General features: G+C 37.9%; 1 protein-coding gene and 1 long non-coding RNA gene across 4 annotated transcripts in view; one reads left to right on the top strand and one right to left on the bottom strand.

The window, feature by feature from the left end:
• Window positions 1-16,605, bottom strand: part of LOC136241016 (cell adhesion molecule Dscam2-like) — a 32,326-nt gene extending 15,721 nt beyond the window's left edge. For 2 of the 3 annotated variants that reach the window (XM_066032166.1, XM_066032176.1), the window contains exons 1-10: window positions 16,029-16,261; window positions 9,250-9,552; window positions 6,200-6,505; window positions 5,819-6,145; window positions 3,968-4,216; window positions 3,736-3,895; window positions 3,536-3,681; window positions 3,187-3,486; window positions 1,685-1,816; window positions 494-673 (exon numbers count right to left, since the gene is read on the bottom strand). In XM_066032166.1, coding sequence (XP_065888238.1) covers window positions 494-673; window positions 1,685-1,816; window positions 3,187-3,486; window positions 3,536-3,681; window positions 3,736-3,895; window positions 3,968-4,216; window positions 5,819-6,145; window positions 6,200-6,505; window positions 9,250-9,552; window positions 16,029-16,104 — 2,179 coding nt within the window. In that variant the 5' untranslated portion in view covers window positions 16,105-16,261. Of the gene's footprint in view, window positions 1-493; window positions 674-1,684; window positions 1,817-3,186; window positions 3,487-3,535; window positions 3,682-3,735; window positions 3,896-3,967; window positions 4,217-5,818; window positions 6,146-6,199; window positions 6,506-9,249; window positions 9,553-16,028; window positions 16,262-16,476 lie in introns of those variants that run through there. The other variant, XM_066032186.1, reaches the window with a different exon arrangement.
• Window positions 2,991-4,316, top strand: LOC136241023 (uncharacterized). The gene is made up of 3 exons (XR_010694089.1): window positions 2,991-3,853; window positions 3,947-4,034; window positions 4,082-4,316. It is a non-coding gene; the product is annotated as an uncharacterized lncRNA (long non-coding RNA).
• Window positions 16,606-17,708: the final 1,103 nt, after the last annotated feature.

Raw genomic sequence — 17,708 nt, 5'->3', positions numbered from 1 at the left:
TCAGCTTTTTAAGGTATAGATTGATCAGATATCAGTACAAGTGAAAAATCTTTATTGGTACACCTCTATTGAAAGTTACAGCGCTTTGTGCAAGGCACATGTATTTAAGGCAGTTTTCTGGCCTATGCAGGTTTAAGGGTTAAGGCATGCATAACTTTGTTATGCAATTGAAATTTCAGCAGCAAATAGAGCTGTCTGGTTATTCAAAATTGGTCCCACATTTTAATTATTTGCATATTCTCCGTGTTTCACCAGGCAAATACCTTGAGGATACTTACTTTCATCACCCTAGTAAGCATAATTATCATTGCATGCACAATCCGGTTTAGAGAGTGAATGGTTCTCGTATGCGCCTGGTCAAAAAATTCCTCTCAAGTCTGTAACTCAGTTTGGCTTTATGTGTTTGTTAATCAATCAAAAGAGACCCTAAACTAAATGTCAGCCAGAAGATTCGACCCAGTTTTTACCCTTGAACTCTACACAGTACACATACCTTCAACTTCCAAGACAATGGAGGTTTCTCTAGTTCCAGCACTGTTAGAGACTACACACACATAAGTGCCTGAATCATTCCTCATTAACATAGAAAATTCAAGGAAACTATCCGTATTACTATTAGTACGAAATTCTCCCATTTGAATATGGCCTTGCTCCATAGGATTAGTACGAACTCCTGTATGATAGCAATAAGTACAGGAACAACATAGCATGGTGTATTTACTAGGGAATTCACAATAGTCATGACATCTACATACAATAATTATTACAATGTGACAAATTCACATAATCAAACAAATTTTATGCAATCTATATTAACATGCTATAAAACTGAGCACTAAGAAGAAAAGTTGTATGTATAAATAAAGACACAGTTACAAAATCCACATTATTTTTTTCTTTAAAAGCTTTTGTTGAAGTGCACAAGACATAATTCTGTTTAACTTAGTAGATTTTAAGTAGTTACGTTATACATTGTAGTATGGTGTGTGGGCAGATCAAAGGCTGTCATTATCAAATGGTACGGTCATACCATTTAAGTAGGAATCCTGGTGAAATTTTCGTGTGCCACCCAAAATTCTGCCTTTAAAATCACCTTAGAGATATCTTACAAGACGAAAAGCACCTTTACGGAATGGTACTAGTCCATATAATACATAAAACAGCATTAAATACAACAAAACACTTACAGGTGGTTGGATATAGAATTTTTTTTAAATGCCAAAACTTGAATTTTAGACTGACTGACTGCCTGGCTGCCTGACAACAGTCACGAGGCCAAACGAAGCAGTGCACGGCCACCATTTTACGCCACAATAATAAATACACCAGTGTGATGTGCCTTTTGGGGTTCCAACTAGTGTGTGCCCTCTGCACCTTGTCTTTTCTTTTATCTTCAATCAGGCTGCTTGTCTTCTTCTTCATCCAACCATATTATCTCTGACAATACAGTGGTAGTTAGTTGCACATGAATATGCAAGCACATGATGTGCATTCACACGAAATACCGGTATGTGTATCATTGTTTATTCAGTCCACATATTGGACTGGTTCCCATTCAAACATGTAAACGACATGTGGTGATTATTCATTGCTGAGTACTACAGTGATGTAATAGTCTTTGTTACACAAGTGCAAGTGGTGACCTGTAACATTTTTATGATGTTATGGTATCCCTCGTACTTACCATTCTTATCCTCTTTAAACCACATATATGAAGGCGGAGGATCACCTCTACCAGAACATGTAATTCTCACACTTGTACCAACATTTATTGGTTGGTCTAATGTTGTTTGATCTATACTGGCCATTGGAAAAGCTGTGGTGGTAAAATGACAACAATGACCACAATGACAACAATGACAACAATGACCACAATGACCACACTGCACGAAGTTTCAATGTATGTCATGTACGTATGCAGCACAAAATTGTCAAAATGTAATTTGCTTTATTTTTGTGCAAAAATTTTTCATGATAAAAATTTGTGTATAAAATTATTTCGTATGATTTACGTTAAAGACTGTTCTATTATGTGTCTTCGTGGCAGCCGTTCTACTGCTGGTCAGCCCCAGAGAGAACTGACAGACTTCTCTCTGGCGGTGTGTGAGGGAAAGCTCCCTTTGTCTGATTGAACTGTTTATGTGTACATTTTAATAACAAAAAATTAAAAAATTGTTTTCAATGCTTTAAAAAAAAAAAAAACGACTGTTCTATTACAGTAGTTCGATCTTGTATAAAATTTTCGTGCAAGAAATTTTCGTACAAACTTTGCATACAAAAAATTTTTTACAAGCAAATTATGGTAGTGGTTCATTCACTTCACTGCCTTTGTTTCCTGGTCAAATTTAAAACAAAAACAAAAAAAACTTTACAGAAGTACGTACCACTATTATAAATTGCAAAACTAAATTTTTGGTCTGCTTGTCTTCTTGCAAAGACTACAGGCTAAACAATGCAACATACAAATACTGCTTTAGGCAATAATTAATGTTCACACATGGCAAGTGCTTTTTTGGTTCCGACAATTAACCACTGACTCTTTGCAATTCACCTTTCATATAAAATAGTCCCACAAACATTATCGCTAAAAGTGTCATCTTATCCAGGATCTGCAAACAAACTAAGTGACATTTCTGATTCGTTGAACATTTGTGACCAGCTAAGTGAAAACTTGTCATATACATATCAAAATATACTGGGTAAAAGTATACATGCTATATAATGAATTAAGCAACTCTTAATCACTTTGGTACACAGTGAATACAAGCCTCAAATCAATACAACTTATGTATGCACCATCAAATTTGTCTACAGTAAGAATATGTTATCTACAATATGACCATGAAAATACTATTAGATACGTACATACAGTGAAACCAGTGTATTATAGAGTAGAGACTAAACCAGTGTATTATAGAGTAGAGACTAAACCAGTGTATTATAGAGTAGAGACTAAACCAGTGTATTATAGAGTAGAGACTAAACAAAAATGTCCCTGATCAACTGATATGCTAGTGGGACCATTATGAAGTGCACAGGTGCCCTCATATTTTTAAGTGTGTACAGCCAACCTGACGACAAAATACCACAAATCCTTGTATAATTGTTTACAAGTAGCTAAAACTTTGCAACACATAAGGTATTAGTTTTCAATACTTCCTTGCCATATCAAAATGTCAGACTTACCACACACAGAAAACGTGTCTGCAGTGGTAGCAGTTCTTTCCATTCCATCAACCATGTTAGAAGCAGTACAACCATATCTATCAGCATCACCATTATTGACATTGTTTATTATTAGGATGTTATCCATCACTGTGTATTTACTGTCAGTTGTTATAGTTTCCCTGTTATCATCACCACCACTCCTAAACCATTGAATAGTCGGTGTGGGTACTCCAGTAACTAAGCAAGTCAATTTGGTATTCTCATTTCTAATGATACAGCTTTCACCAACACCCTTCACTTCTGTAACTGCAACTGGTACTGTGGGGATCACATGATACAAGTAATGACATCATGTGATCTATCTAACCTTCCAAGAGATGAGTGAAGGATGGTTGTGTGGTACCAGCTCTGTTGGTAATAACTACACTATACTGGCCTGAATCACTTACAGTAAAATTGATCACACTTAGTTCTAGTAGGTAAGTGACTGGACATGCTGTAGTGTTGAATTGTCTGTATGTGTGGTGAGCATTAAATGTAATATGCACTAAACAGTAATGATGTTACCTCATTGTAAACATCTGTCTATCTGATGAATTAATGTTGACACCATTTAGTAGCCAATTAACTGATGGCATAGGATCAGCACTAACTTCAATAAAGATGTCAAGGTCACCATACTCAGGTACAGTACCATCACCAGACATGTTGATTACCACTGGTGCAGCTATAGGGTGATAAATAACATATTATACTTGTACAACATCTTCATTTACAGGACTAACTGAGACACACTCACTAGGATCTCTCACAGTTATCGTCCAGGAGGCAGTGACAACACCATGGATGTTCTCAACAAAACACTGGTATGCTCCACTATCAGTAACACTAACATTAGTTAACATTCCACCAGTCACTGACAACATGCTGATGTTTACACGGTAGGATATTGAAGGAGCAGGTAAGCCAGTAACTACACATGGTATAGGAATGGAGTCCCCAGTATACATTGTGATGTCATCAGGAGATGAGGTGATCATTGGAGGAGCTATAGAGAATAACAGTTTTACTGTGTAAGAGGATATGTAACTGCAAACTGACAGACCAGTTTTGAAGCTTTTTGCCACTTGCTAACTGTTATTAATTATTTATTCATATACACATGCTAAGTCAATGCTGTCTCTGAGAAACCCACTTCTCAGTTTAGAAATTGATATGTACAAAACCTTGAAAATTACCTTTTCAGCAGGTGTTGCATTTGTCATACTATTGTTGACATTAATTTTCATGGTGCAATGTTTCACTGATTTACAAAAATAACTTTTGTATCACTTTTTGGTAAGTCAATGTTTTTAATAGTGAAGTTGAATAACGTTGTCTAATTGATTCACTGAAAGCTCTTTGTGACTATCTCTGCAAAGCTCTTAACGCTACAATACAAAGAATTCATTACAATGTGTAAATACGTGCGTATTATAACAAAAATTCTTCAAATGTTATTTTTTACATGAAGAAAGGCTACCTGCACACACCCTATTAATTATAAGTCATTGCTTTGTTGCAGCAGACTACTAAACGAAATGTGATACGTGAACACTGGTTAATGTCATGTTAGAAACTTAGTGTGCCATTGATCTTCACTAGACACCACTAGAAAATGATTATTTTAAAGCACTTGCGTGGGCAAAAGATCAAAAGAAAAAGAATGCTATTATTTCCATACTGCACTGATAGAAAATTACAGCACTGTGTACAGAAAATACAGCACTGTTGATCATGTGTGTAACATTTTAAATCACCAGAAGTAGGATGTCATCTAATTGTTTTAAGACCAAACTTGTACTATATATGGACACTTACTGATCGTCTGATGGCTATCGTAAATCAGCAAAATTTCATTGTCAAAAAATTTTCGTCGCTGGCTGTATTGATGAAAATTAAAATGACAAATTATTTTTAACTATTATATGGATAGTTCGCGCATACAAATATGTATAGCTAGTTATTCCATGAAAAACTTTTGTCGATTATGCAAGCGACGAAAATATGTAGCGTCGAAATTAAAATAGATGAAAATTTTCTGTCAAAATTTTCCTGATTTACGGTATATAAAAACTAACAGAATCTACAGCTCCAAACAAAGAAGTGCCCCTCAATGTAAAGTTTCTTACATGATCTGTCAAAACGACAGACCAAAATGTAACATGATTGGCCATCGGTCCATAATAGTAACCAGTTTACATACACAATGCTTTTAAATGCTTATTTTTGATAGGCAAGAATGTCAGACCATTATTAATTTGGTCGGTCATTGTGGCTTTAGTGTCAGAAAATGACAGGCTGTCAATTCGAGCTCTGCAAAGACAACCAGAAAGCACTTTAAACCAGTTAAAGCACCACCATGTTTGTGCAATATGAAAAAATAGCACTCTGGTGTGGTCTTGAGCTTAATACAGCATTTGGCTTCACCTCGTGCTGTAATAGTCTCTTGCCCACCCCCTCATGTTATTTTTTCCACATCGCACTTGCGGTGGTACTTTAACTAGTAATACAATGCTTCAAATATGCATCAACATGCATGTTCCACATCACTAATGAAGTCTGCTCTTTGCTACAAAATATGATTTCAAACTGTATTTGATATACTCACCAAACACTGAAATATTAAATGGAACTACATGCAATTGCATAGTAGATCCCGTAACAAAATCTCTCACTGAACACACATATTCTCCGGCATTATCTCCTCTTACTCCATCAATAAACAAAGTATGACGACGATCAATATTAGTATTTGTAGTTGACATTGGTCCTCTCATGTTGCTATCTAAATCTAGAAATCCAGCTTTACGAACAAAATAGTCTAACCTAGTGATATCATTAGCAATAGCCAGACAAACAAGTTCTGCATTAGACCCAATCTGTAACATTGTATTCTCTAGTGTGTTATAGATGGTGAGGTTTTCACTGTAACGATCTAAACAAACAACACCCATTAAACAAGTCAATCACAACTACACACATAACTTACCAACTTGTCTTAGTTGATAAGAATAAGGACTATCAATAGTCTCAAAGATCAATCTGTTAACCACTTGACATCGATACATATCACCAATATCATTCATAACAACATTTCCAACAATCAGATCACCAGATGGTAACACCTTGTACTTGTCAGTAGTAGAAATGTCTATTGGTGATGAATTGATTGTCCAACTAACCATTGGAGCTGGGTTGGCCATTGGAGGGTTACATGGTAACAAAATGTAAGAACCAAGTGTGACATCAACCATGGTGGTGTTTGAGGCAACACTATTCCAGTCATTGCCAAATGCTACAAACAAAATCCAAACTAACAATGAATGTAGTTAACACACACAATTGCAGAGTGTACCACATGCACACCAAATTATAAAGATGTGACCTGCTGAACAAAAACTAGCCGTTTTCACAAAAGTATATTTTGCAGATAAAATGTACCGAATAAAAGTACATAAATTTTTACGAACATTTTACTCGCTTTGGCATGAATTGAAACAAAGCTCAAACTAATAAAACCTATATACCTTCAGATTTACCTTTTCATGGAAAGTAAGAAAATTTTTGTTTTCTGTTTGTACAGCATAAGGCACATGAGTTATAAGCACTTATTATAGTTTGCCGACATCATTCATTGTTGAAATGTGGCCTTCTTCTTTGTCCACACAAAGGCATACGAGGAAACACTATACCTTAATCCATTTGCTAGTTCATAATGAACAGACTGAGCCAAACCCCATCTTCACAGCATGTCTTAGTTGTGAGTTGTGATTAATTAAATAAGCACCTATAATTTATTTGCTGTATTGTTGCTGTACAGGCAATTAAATTTTTTCCTGCTTCAACTGTCTATTGCTACAACTCCAAGACTATTCATCACAAAAAGCTGAAACTTTGGCTGTCCACTCCCTTGCTACTATAGATAAAAGAGAAGCAATAAAATGGAATTTTAGGAATGTGCAAAAATGATCGGTTTTTGCCAGAGGAGGGCATAAGCGTTTAGGTGCTACTTGAAAATATTACGTTAATTGCATAGTTTTGTTTGGAATATCACGTGAACACCAATAGTCGTAACACATAATCAGCTAATGGTGGGATCACTGGGGATCATTAGCTCTTATACACTACAACATATAGCACCTGGAACAATTGTGTAATCTTATGCCATAAGATTATGATATGTGATCAACCTCCTCTAAAATAGTTCTAAAATAATTTTCACATACTAACAAGTAGAAGAAAAAATCAGGAATTTTAAGTTGGATTAGGGATCAAAAAAAGGAAACAACGGAATGGTTAAAAAGTAGTGAAACAAAGAAGGTTGCCTATACTTGCAGATATACTAGTGGACATTAAATCCCTAAACTTCAGTCTATAACCAATGGCGGATCCAGCATGGGGCATTTGGGGCAAATGCCCCCCCCCCCCCCCACCTTGTGGAGGAGCCATGCGTCTGATTAAAATAGCTACTAGTCAGACCAAGATCAGTTTATTAACTCATGAAAATGTGCACATTTTACTAACATAAATTACAAATTCACCTGAAACCAAAGCAAACCAGTCAAACTAGCTGTAAAATGTCCACCCAGCACCTTCGTGCGTACTAAGCGCCTCTAGAATTAAATTATCGTATTGCTATTAAAAAGATATTCAGAGCCTTTTAAAAAGCTAAGAGTTCACAACCATCCTAAAAGGCCAGAATGGCAAAAATCAACTGTGAGACACTACTAAGAGGTGATTATTTGCTGCTTAAAATGCAGCAACTAACAAGAGAATCTGGCTCTCCCCAACCACCTACAACTTAGACTGTTTGTGCCCCTCCCCTTGCCAGCTCCTGGATCCGCCCCTGATAACCATAATGAACTAGGAATAAAATGTCCACTAGTATATCTGCAGGTATACTTTTGTTTCACTACTTCTTAGCTATTCCTAGGACTCTAGCTGTAGTATTGCCAAAAACCTTTTTTGGTATATTATAAAATAATACTCGGTATTACTAAATAATAGGTATTGCCTTTTCTGTGACCACACAGTTTATTTTGATGCCACAACATCTACGTAGTTCTTTGTATTTTACTATTAACCACCACAATATTTTTGATATTTCGGTATCATGGTTTGGTATAGAGCCTCGGTATATAGTATAGGGGATATTGTGGCTTTGTTAATACCTGAATATAGGTATATTGCAGAGCCCTAGCTATTCCCTTGTTTCACTATTTTCACATTTTTGATCCCTAATCCAACTTAAAATTCCTAATTTTTCCTCCTACTTGTTTTAATAACATACAGCACATATCACATTAAAGCAACAGGAATGCTATAAAAGTAACTTTGTTGAAACATGCGTCCCAACAATCAATTACATTACTGAAAGGGAGGTGACCATTATGTTTTGCCTTCAGCTATGCTCCACCCATTACACAGCATTACAAATGAAGAGCAGTACGAGAAGCGTCTCTGCAATCAATCCAGTCAGTATGGAAAATACGGGCCAACAATAAGGAAAATAGCCAGTAGAGCCCCACTGCGCTATCACAAATCAACACCTTGCATTGTCAGCGAAAAGAACGGAGGACAAAGACAAGTCCATGATGCATGTATTTGTATGTACTGTGGTTGATGAAAAGGCACATCTTGGGACAAAGCAATGTTGAACAGTGAAGAAATCAAGCCTGTAGCTTAATCCATTGTTGAGTTATGCTTGGCTGGAGGCATCAGTTAGTTAGTTAGTCAGTCAGTATAAAAGTCCATTAAATAGAAAATTTAAAACTTTTTGAAAGGGTTTGGAGTTGGTCTGAAGACGTTTTTGGGTTTGGCTGTGCCTAACCAATGCTACCAAGCTGTCATGAGGGGAAATTGAGGCTGGTTTTAGGATCACATTATTGTAGGAAAAACTCAGTTCTTTATGATCCTGAATATACAGTACAGTACTGTATGATTATGCATTGTATCTTGTGTATTAAAGTCACCGTAAATTTAGTTTGTGTGGGACAAAGATGTATGTAGCAAAGAAAGACATACAACTGCATAACTTACAGGCTAGTTGTATCAGAGCTGGTCTACTCCTAATACTACCCACTTCATTTGATAACACACAGTGATATCTCACTCCATCTGTAGTAGTATCAACTCCCACTACAATGGCAGTAATCTCCAGTGTACCATTATCATGTATAATATGACTAGAATCGGCTGGTACTACCACATCATTACGATACCATGTCACTGTTATGTTTGGACCATCATAATTACATGGGAAACTCTCTATGGCATTCTCATTGTTCCTTTGAGCAACCACCACCCTATCTTCTGGCTCTGTGGTGAATTGTGGAGCTGAACCTAAACAGAGAACAGATAGCATGTTTGCAATCATTACAGATTGTTTTTATCCAGTAACTTGCAACCTGAAACATAGCCACTGCAACGATTTCAACTCTAGGAATGCTGCTACCACCCTACACATATATGTAAGGTTGAACTTACTTTACAACTATATGAATAGATGTAATATGTAACTAGTTACAGCCCTCAAAGTAACAAGTAATATGTAACTCGTTACTTTTTTCTGTGAGTGTAACTGCAGCACGTTACATGGAATAGAAGTAACAAGTAATAATGAGTTACATTTTTATAGTAACAACTCCAACTCTACCAAAATGTATCTGTCTGGCTGCAGTGATGTAAGTTATGCTGGTCTGAAGGCAAAAAATGTACTGTTGAAGTTAATATTTGTATAGCAAGCTATTGGGAGTGTCACTGAAGGCACTTTTGGGCTTGTAACCAAGGTGCCATGAAGGTATTTTGTGTATAGGGCATAGCTGAAAAACAATTTTGATTGGTGCTCCCTCCTTGCAAACCTCCATGATCCCTAATACAGTACCACCATACTGTATAATACATAATACATAACCATCATTAGGATGTTCAAAACACACACACACACACACACTACACACACACACACACACACACACACACACACACACACACACACACACTACACACACACACACACAGGGCCGCCCAGAGAAATTAAGGGGCCCAGGGCAAAGAGTTAAAGTGGGGCCCTTGACCCAAGTTGTAAGGTGAAGACCAAAAAAAAAAAAAAAAAGTCACAACCTGCTGGCAATGACAATAACTACCCATCACCAACCATATCTCCTTATCTATAAGCTTGCTACACTGCTCCTCTGAAGAATACTGTGATTGCTCTATTAGAGTATTTAGATCTGACTGCTCTATTAGAGTATATCGATCTTTTAAACAGGTATTCAGGGGGCCCTTCACGGGGCCTCCTGGGGCCCCTTTCAGGCTGGGGCCCAGGGCAAAATGCCCCAGTTGCCCCCCCCCCCCCCCCCCCCTGTGGGCGGCCCTGCACACACACACACACACACACACACACACTACACACACACACATACTACACACACACACAAACACACACAAACACACACACACACAAACACACACACACAAACACACACACACACACACACACTACACACACACACACACACACACACACACACACAAATTACCTCAGACACACTGATGTGATATGTGACTATGCATGCAAATTGCACAGTATAAACATGGCAAGGAAATTACAAAAATAAATCAGAACATGACACACCAAACCAACACATAGTTGGGACATAACCAAATTACAACACAGCTAGCTAACTTAACCAAGATAAGCATAGCTAACCCCTACAATTATGACAATAGCTACACTGCAGCTGAGAATAAAATTGCTAGTGGAACTCCCCACCTACCACTTAGTATTAATTCATGGATATGCAGTACAAGAAACAATAAGATGTAGTGTTAGGCTAAAAGCCTGTATTCTTATCCATATCATGTTTCTAATTTGGCTTTGAACAGTCCAACAGTGTTTGACGAAACTATCTCTTCTGGTAAGCTGTTCCTATTGATAACTCATTGCATAAAGAAATTAGAGCAAACATTTAATCTAGCATATGGTTTAAACGGATTCATATGGTGGCCTCTAGGGTTTGTAGTAGCAGCTGGTATAAAAGGTGTAGCTATAGGATTGATATCATGGTAGCCATTTAAAATCTTTAAAAAACCTCTATAAGATCACCACATTTATGGTAACGAAATAAAGTAAACAAACCCAAAGTCTAATCATAGGACAGTTTACCAAAACCTTTAATTAACTCTGTAGCCCGCTTCTGTACTTTCTCTAATAATTCTATGTCCTTAGTTAAATATGGACTCCAGATAGATGAGCAGTAGTCTAAATGTGGTCTTACATATGTTTTGTACAGAAAGGTGAACAGTTCTTTCGAGATGTTAACAAATACCCTTCTGATCATCTTCATAGCTGATGCAGCCCAGTGGCGGATAAACTGAGGGGGGTTGCAATGGTTTCAGCTGAAATTCCCTCTGAAAATAGCGTGCACCCCAAATTTATTACAATTTGTGTGGGTGACAATTCACGATCGTGTGGGTGTTAGCTAAGTTATACATAATGCATTATTATATGAGCCATGGAAAATAGAAGGGACAGCATGCTACTGCATTATTAATGTTTCGCTTTTATAAGTTACTGTCATACCACCCAGCATAAGTCACCAATTATCGTTAGGGTGACTTCCAAAAAATTCCAATTATTCAGTAATTAAATACTATGATGGGTGTTCTATCTAATCAGTTGCTGTTTTGTTATTTATGTGATGTGTAAAGGCTATGAACAGCACTTTTTAAGTTGGATATAAATTTAAACAGTGTACAATAATTAGAAATGGCACAATTATTAAAATATGTAATAATCCACCCCTGTATTAATTGATGTATTAGTAATATACAGAAAACAATTTTCGAATACAATGGATAGAACATGAGTAATGATGTTGTTCAGATAATTAGGGATATTGCAAATTCCCACTTTTCACCCTAATATATGGTCCCTTTCTATTTTCCATGGCTCACATTAGGGATTTTTCGACTGGCCGCCAAACTTCATGCTTTTGCCTTTGAAATCAGCATTATGTCGTTCAACAGCAGGTAATTACCTACTTTTTGGTCTTTGACTTAAAGCTAGGCTGAAGTTGCAATTCCAGAGTGGAACTCTGGAAGTCCAGATCAGTTATTGAAATCTTCCTCAACCTGAAACCCCCCTGAAAATTTCTAGATCCGCCACTGCAGCAGTGCAAGGATGGTTTCAAGCCACTACAGCGGATCTGGACTCGTCCAAAGATCTTTCTCGTAGTCAACTTCCATCAACTGGATTACATTCTCCAGAACCGTTATCATACAGCATGTATCCATTATCAGTGGGAGAATTACCAACATGCGGATAATTTGTTAATCATTTAAGGTCAGGCAAAGTTGATTGCTAGCTAGTTTCCCATTTCAAGATTTTCAAAATATCATGTGGGCGGAAGGTCACTCATTATTCATTATGACTAAAACCTTTAAGAAAACACTAAAATAAACTCAAATTACAATAATGAAATTATTTTGTATAAATAATTTCATTATTACAATAATGAAATTATTCGAAAAATCCATGCGGTGGAAATAGCCATATAATGAAAATTTTGTGGCACTTCTATTAAGGCATGCAGGCGGAAACGGGAAACTAGCAATCAACTTGGCCTGGCCTAATCTACTGTAGCTACCATTATTTCGCTCCGTATAAAAGCAATGACCATCTCGCTAGCCAATTAGTCTCGCCCTCGATGTTCTGATGAAGCACATCGAGGGGGTGAAAAAACACATCTATTGAGTTGAGTTTGAATAGAAAATCAAGAACAATGATAGGGTCCGCAATCCGAAAAATCAACTTCTACAAATCAATCCCCCTACCATTGTGGGATGTTCATTGTAGTATCCCATTGCTTGATCCACCATGAAACCAGAGGCACGATTGTTGTCTTCACAGAAATATCATTTTCAGTATCTCACAAGATGTAAGATTTATTTTTAAAATTTCGTGCTCCACACAAAGGACCGGATGAAACTTGCTACTTAGCCAAATCGTATCCAGAGTTGTTGTAGTTGAAAACTACGCACAGAAATAAGTAAATGGTTTGCTGGGTGCCCGGCACAGGGTTGCTTTCTTTGAAAAAAACAGACAAAGAAATACGAAGTTTCGAATTCAAACTGCCCTACCACCCAGGGCAAGAGAAGCCAACTCTTCCTCATAGTGTTTCGATACGGTTGGGTGCATAGTCTGTCTATGCTGTTAGTTTGGAAAAGATCTGAGACTTCTCACCATCTGCAGGTGACGAGCGTCAAAATTTTTTGCAGCATCAAAGAATTGTATTGCGAATTCTACCCATTTCCAGCGCTTCTGCAGCCACAACAATCATCAATTATAGACTAAAACTATGGCAAAAGATGTCCCTGAACGTTTGATAATAGCGGTTGTCAATTATTATTTCATCCACAGCTTCCACGCCTCGCTCTAAGCTATATGCATCAAGGGAGGCAGCAAAATCGTCCAAATTTGACTTCACCTCTAACGTTCCACAGCAGCTTCAAATCTTCACTAGATCACCCTACATCACCATTATGCTGCAAAACATCCCAAAACAAACTGAAAAATGCACAAAATCTTTCATTTTTTATTCGAGCTGGGTGGAGCTCCTGGTGAGCTGCTGGTATATTCCATCATATGAAATCACAGAAACACCAACTACTACTACTACTACCAAACGTTTTGAACCATCATTTATCATCATTCTAAACAAAATTAAGTGACCAGTGTGGCATCAGAAGTACTGGAAAGCACTTTGGTACCATTGAGAGAATCCCTTGATAGGGTCCGCAATCCGAAAAATGAACTTTCACAAATCAATCCCCCTACCATTGTGGGATGTTCATTGTAGTATCCCATTGCTAGATCCACCATGAAACCAGAGGCACGATTGTTGTCTTCACAGAACTATCGATTTTAGTATTTCGTGAGATGCAAAAATTATTTTTAAAATTTCGTGCTCCACACAAACAACAGGATAGAACCTGCTGCTTAGCTAGGTATTATCTAGAGTTAATGTAGTTAAAAAGTACGCACAGTAATACGCAAATGATTTACTGGGTTACCGGCACAGGGTTGCTTTCTCTCAAAAAGCAGAAAACAAAATACGAATTTTCAAATTCAAACTGCCCTACCAGCCAAGATAAGAAAAGCCAACTCTTCCTCATAGTGATGTGATAAGGTTGGATGCATAGTCTGTCTATGCTGTTAGTCTGGAAAGGATCTGAGACTTCTCACCATCTGGGTGAAGAACGTCAAAATTTTCGTGCATCATTTCAAGGGATTCTCTCAATGGTACCAAAGTGCTTTCCAGTACTTCTGATGCCACACTGGTCACTTAATTTTGATTAGAATGATGATAAAAGATGGTTCAAAACGTTTGGTAGTAGTAGTAGTTGGTATTTCTGTGATTTCATATGATGCAGTATACTAGCAGCTCACCAGGAGCTCCACCAAGCTCGAATCAAAAATGAAAGATTTTGTGCATTTTTCGGTTTGTTTTGGGATGTTTTGCAGCATAATGGTGATGTAGGGTGATCTAGTGAAGATTTGAAGCTGCTGTGGAGCGTGAGAGGTGAAGTCAATTTTGGACGATTTTGCTGCCTCCCTTGATGCATAGCTTAGAGCGAGACGTGGAAGCTGTGGATGAAGCAATAATTGACAACCGCTATTATCAGACGTTCAGGGACATCTTTTGCCATAGTTTTAGTCTATAATTGATGATTGTTGAGGCTGCAGAAGCGCTGGAAATGGCTAGAAAGCGCGACACAATTCTTTGATGCTGCAGAAAATTTTGACGCTCGTCACCCAGATGGTGAGAAGTCTCAGATCTTTTCCAAACTAACAGCATAGACGGACTATGCACCCAACCGTATCGAAACACTATGAGGAATAGTTGGCTTCTCTTGCCCTGGGTGGTAGGGCAGTTTGAATTCGAAACTTCGTATTTCTTTGTCTGTTTTTTCAAAGAAAGCAACCCTGTGCCGGACACCCAGCAAATCATTTACTTATTTCTGTGCGTAGTTTTCAACTACAACAACTCTGGATACAATGTGGCTAAGTAGCAAGTTTCATCCGGTCCTTTGTGTGGAGCACGAAATTTTAAAAATAAATCTTGCATCTTGTGAGATACTGAAAATGATATTTCTGTGAAGACAACAATCGTGCCTCCGGTTTCATGGTGGATCAAGCAATGGGATACTACAATGAACATCCCACAATGGTAGGGGGATTGATTTGTAGAAGTTGATTTTTCGGATTGCGGACCCTACCCTTGAAATGATGCACGAAAATTTTGACGTTCTTCACCCAGATGGTGAGAAGTCTCAGATCCTTTCCAAACTAACAGCATAGACAGACTATGCATCCAACCTTATCACATCACTATGAGGAAGAGTTGGCTTTTCTTGTCTTGGCTGGTAGGGCAGTTTGAATTCGAAAATTCGTGTTTCGTTTTCTGCTTTTTGAGAGAAAGCAACCCTGTGCCGGGAACCCAGTGAATCATTTGTTTATTACTGTACGTACTTTTTAACTACATTAACTCTAGATAATATCTAGCTAAGCAGCAAGTTCTATCCTGTTCTTTGTGTGGAGCCAGAAATTTTAAAAGTAATTTTTACATCTCACGAAATACTAAAATCGATAGTTCTGTGAAGACAACGACCGTGCCTCCGGTTTCATGGTGGATCTAGCAATGGGATACTACAATGAACATCCCACAATGGTAGGGGGATCGATTTGTGAAAGTTGATTTTTCGGATTGCGGACCCTAACAATGAATGCCATTAGCTATGCCGCTTTTCCTAACCTGGAGGTACTGCTCCTAGTATCATGGGAGTAGCCATCACGATCAGCCAGAGTAAAACAGTCAAAGGTCGCTTCATAGCCGGTATGTCGAGACTACAAAACCACACAAACAACCTATCCTGTTTGATTGGGGTGACACACCCCAAATCTTTTGTCTGTTACTGTAGGCATTACAGTATCCGAGATTTTTTATTCAAAAATTCTCCGTATATCCCCCAGCACAAAATAACAACTCGCGTATAATGCACTTGTCAATTTCATGCCCCACCCCCGGGGCGTCCCCACACCCCAGGTGGGGATTTGACATTGCTTCTTGTCCCCACCCCTGGAATAATTGATAGTTGTCCAATTCACAGACCGATACTGAGCGAGATACTGAGTTTTCGGTAATTACATATCTAAACCTTCGTAAAAAAATTGTCGAGTGGACGATAGTCACTGGTGCTTACTTTTCATCGCGTAGTTACTTCGCTCGGGTTAGCGATATTCAGCTCCACAGCAATTTTCTGATGGCTGTGTCATCAGCTCAAAAGTATAAACCACTTCAAAGTCGGCACTAGCTATGCCGTAATTGAAGCCACAACTCCACCTTATAGGTATTGTTGTATCATTGTGACACTCCCACTTTAGTTGTTTATGTTTATAAGTTGTTACCTTCATGTTTTTACTTACTTGAGAGCCACCGGCTCAGTTCCCTGTGGGGGTGCACCATTGTATTGAGAAGTGTGCAGTAGGTGAAAGATCGCTGAGATCTGATAGGACCTGAGGTTTTTTATACATGCCAGTACAAAAACTTGCAGCTAGAAGCAACTGCAGTTTCAAGACATTCCAGATTGCTAGATGGCTTAATACCTAATTCAATTGTGCCATTTTTCCCTTTAAAATGTATGGGAATTAAGCTATGGAAAAATGTACCTGTTTCATTTTTTAAGCATGTGCATGCCAAAGTAGCTAATTTCAATCCAACAAACTATATATTATATTCTGAGATCGGCAATCAATACTCTATCTATTGAGCATATAAAAAGTCCATTTCTCCAAAATTTAAAAATCTGGAATGCCTGCTATTAGCTAGCTCCCGAGGGCAGTCAGAGCATAGTGGCTGTGACAGCCTAAGCTAGCTAGATGACGGCAGTACTCGTGATGTTTCGTGGTTTACTTCTTGTACAGATGCTGGAGGTAAATAATCCAGTGACTACTCATAGATGTATTAGCCCCACATCACGGATTTATATATCTTTGGACTAACAATATGAAAGATGAAAAGACTGTAACTGAGTCACATGTCCAAGGGTGGATATAGGGGGTACATGGAGGCGAAAGCAAACCACCCCCACGAGTTTTTATTATGTGCTAGTTATAAGCTAAGGTACAGGTACAGTTGCATCTGCATACGTGGGTAATGAAAACATATGGAAAGAATAGAAGAGAAAAGCTAATCTCTTCTAGGAATCAACAAAAGGGGATAAGCTAAAAGGGCTGCTCAACATCAAAATACTCAGTCGACTACTCTAATGAGCATGCATCATTAAAATCTTTAAACTATAAGGAACAAATTGAACTTCAATTTTGAACTCAAACTGTACTGCAGAATTTATGCTGTGCCCTTTATGTGAAAGCTAGCATAGGTGGCGGAAAGGGGGGGGGGAGCTAGGGGGATGAAGCCTCCCTCAGAATGATA

This window comes from Dysidea avara, chromosome 1 (assembly GCF_963678975.1).
Source record: "Dysidea avara chromosome 1, odDysAvar1.4, whole genome shotgun sequence".
Taxonomy (NCBI): domain Eukaryota; kingdom Metazoa; phylum Porifera; class Demospongiae; order Dictyoceratida; family Dysideidae; genus Dysidea; species Dysidea avara.
This window is presented reverse-complemented; position numbering and strand designations above follow the sequence as displayed.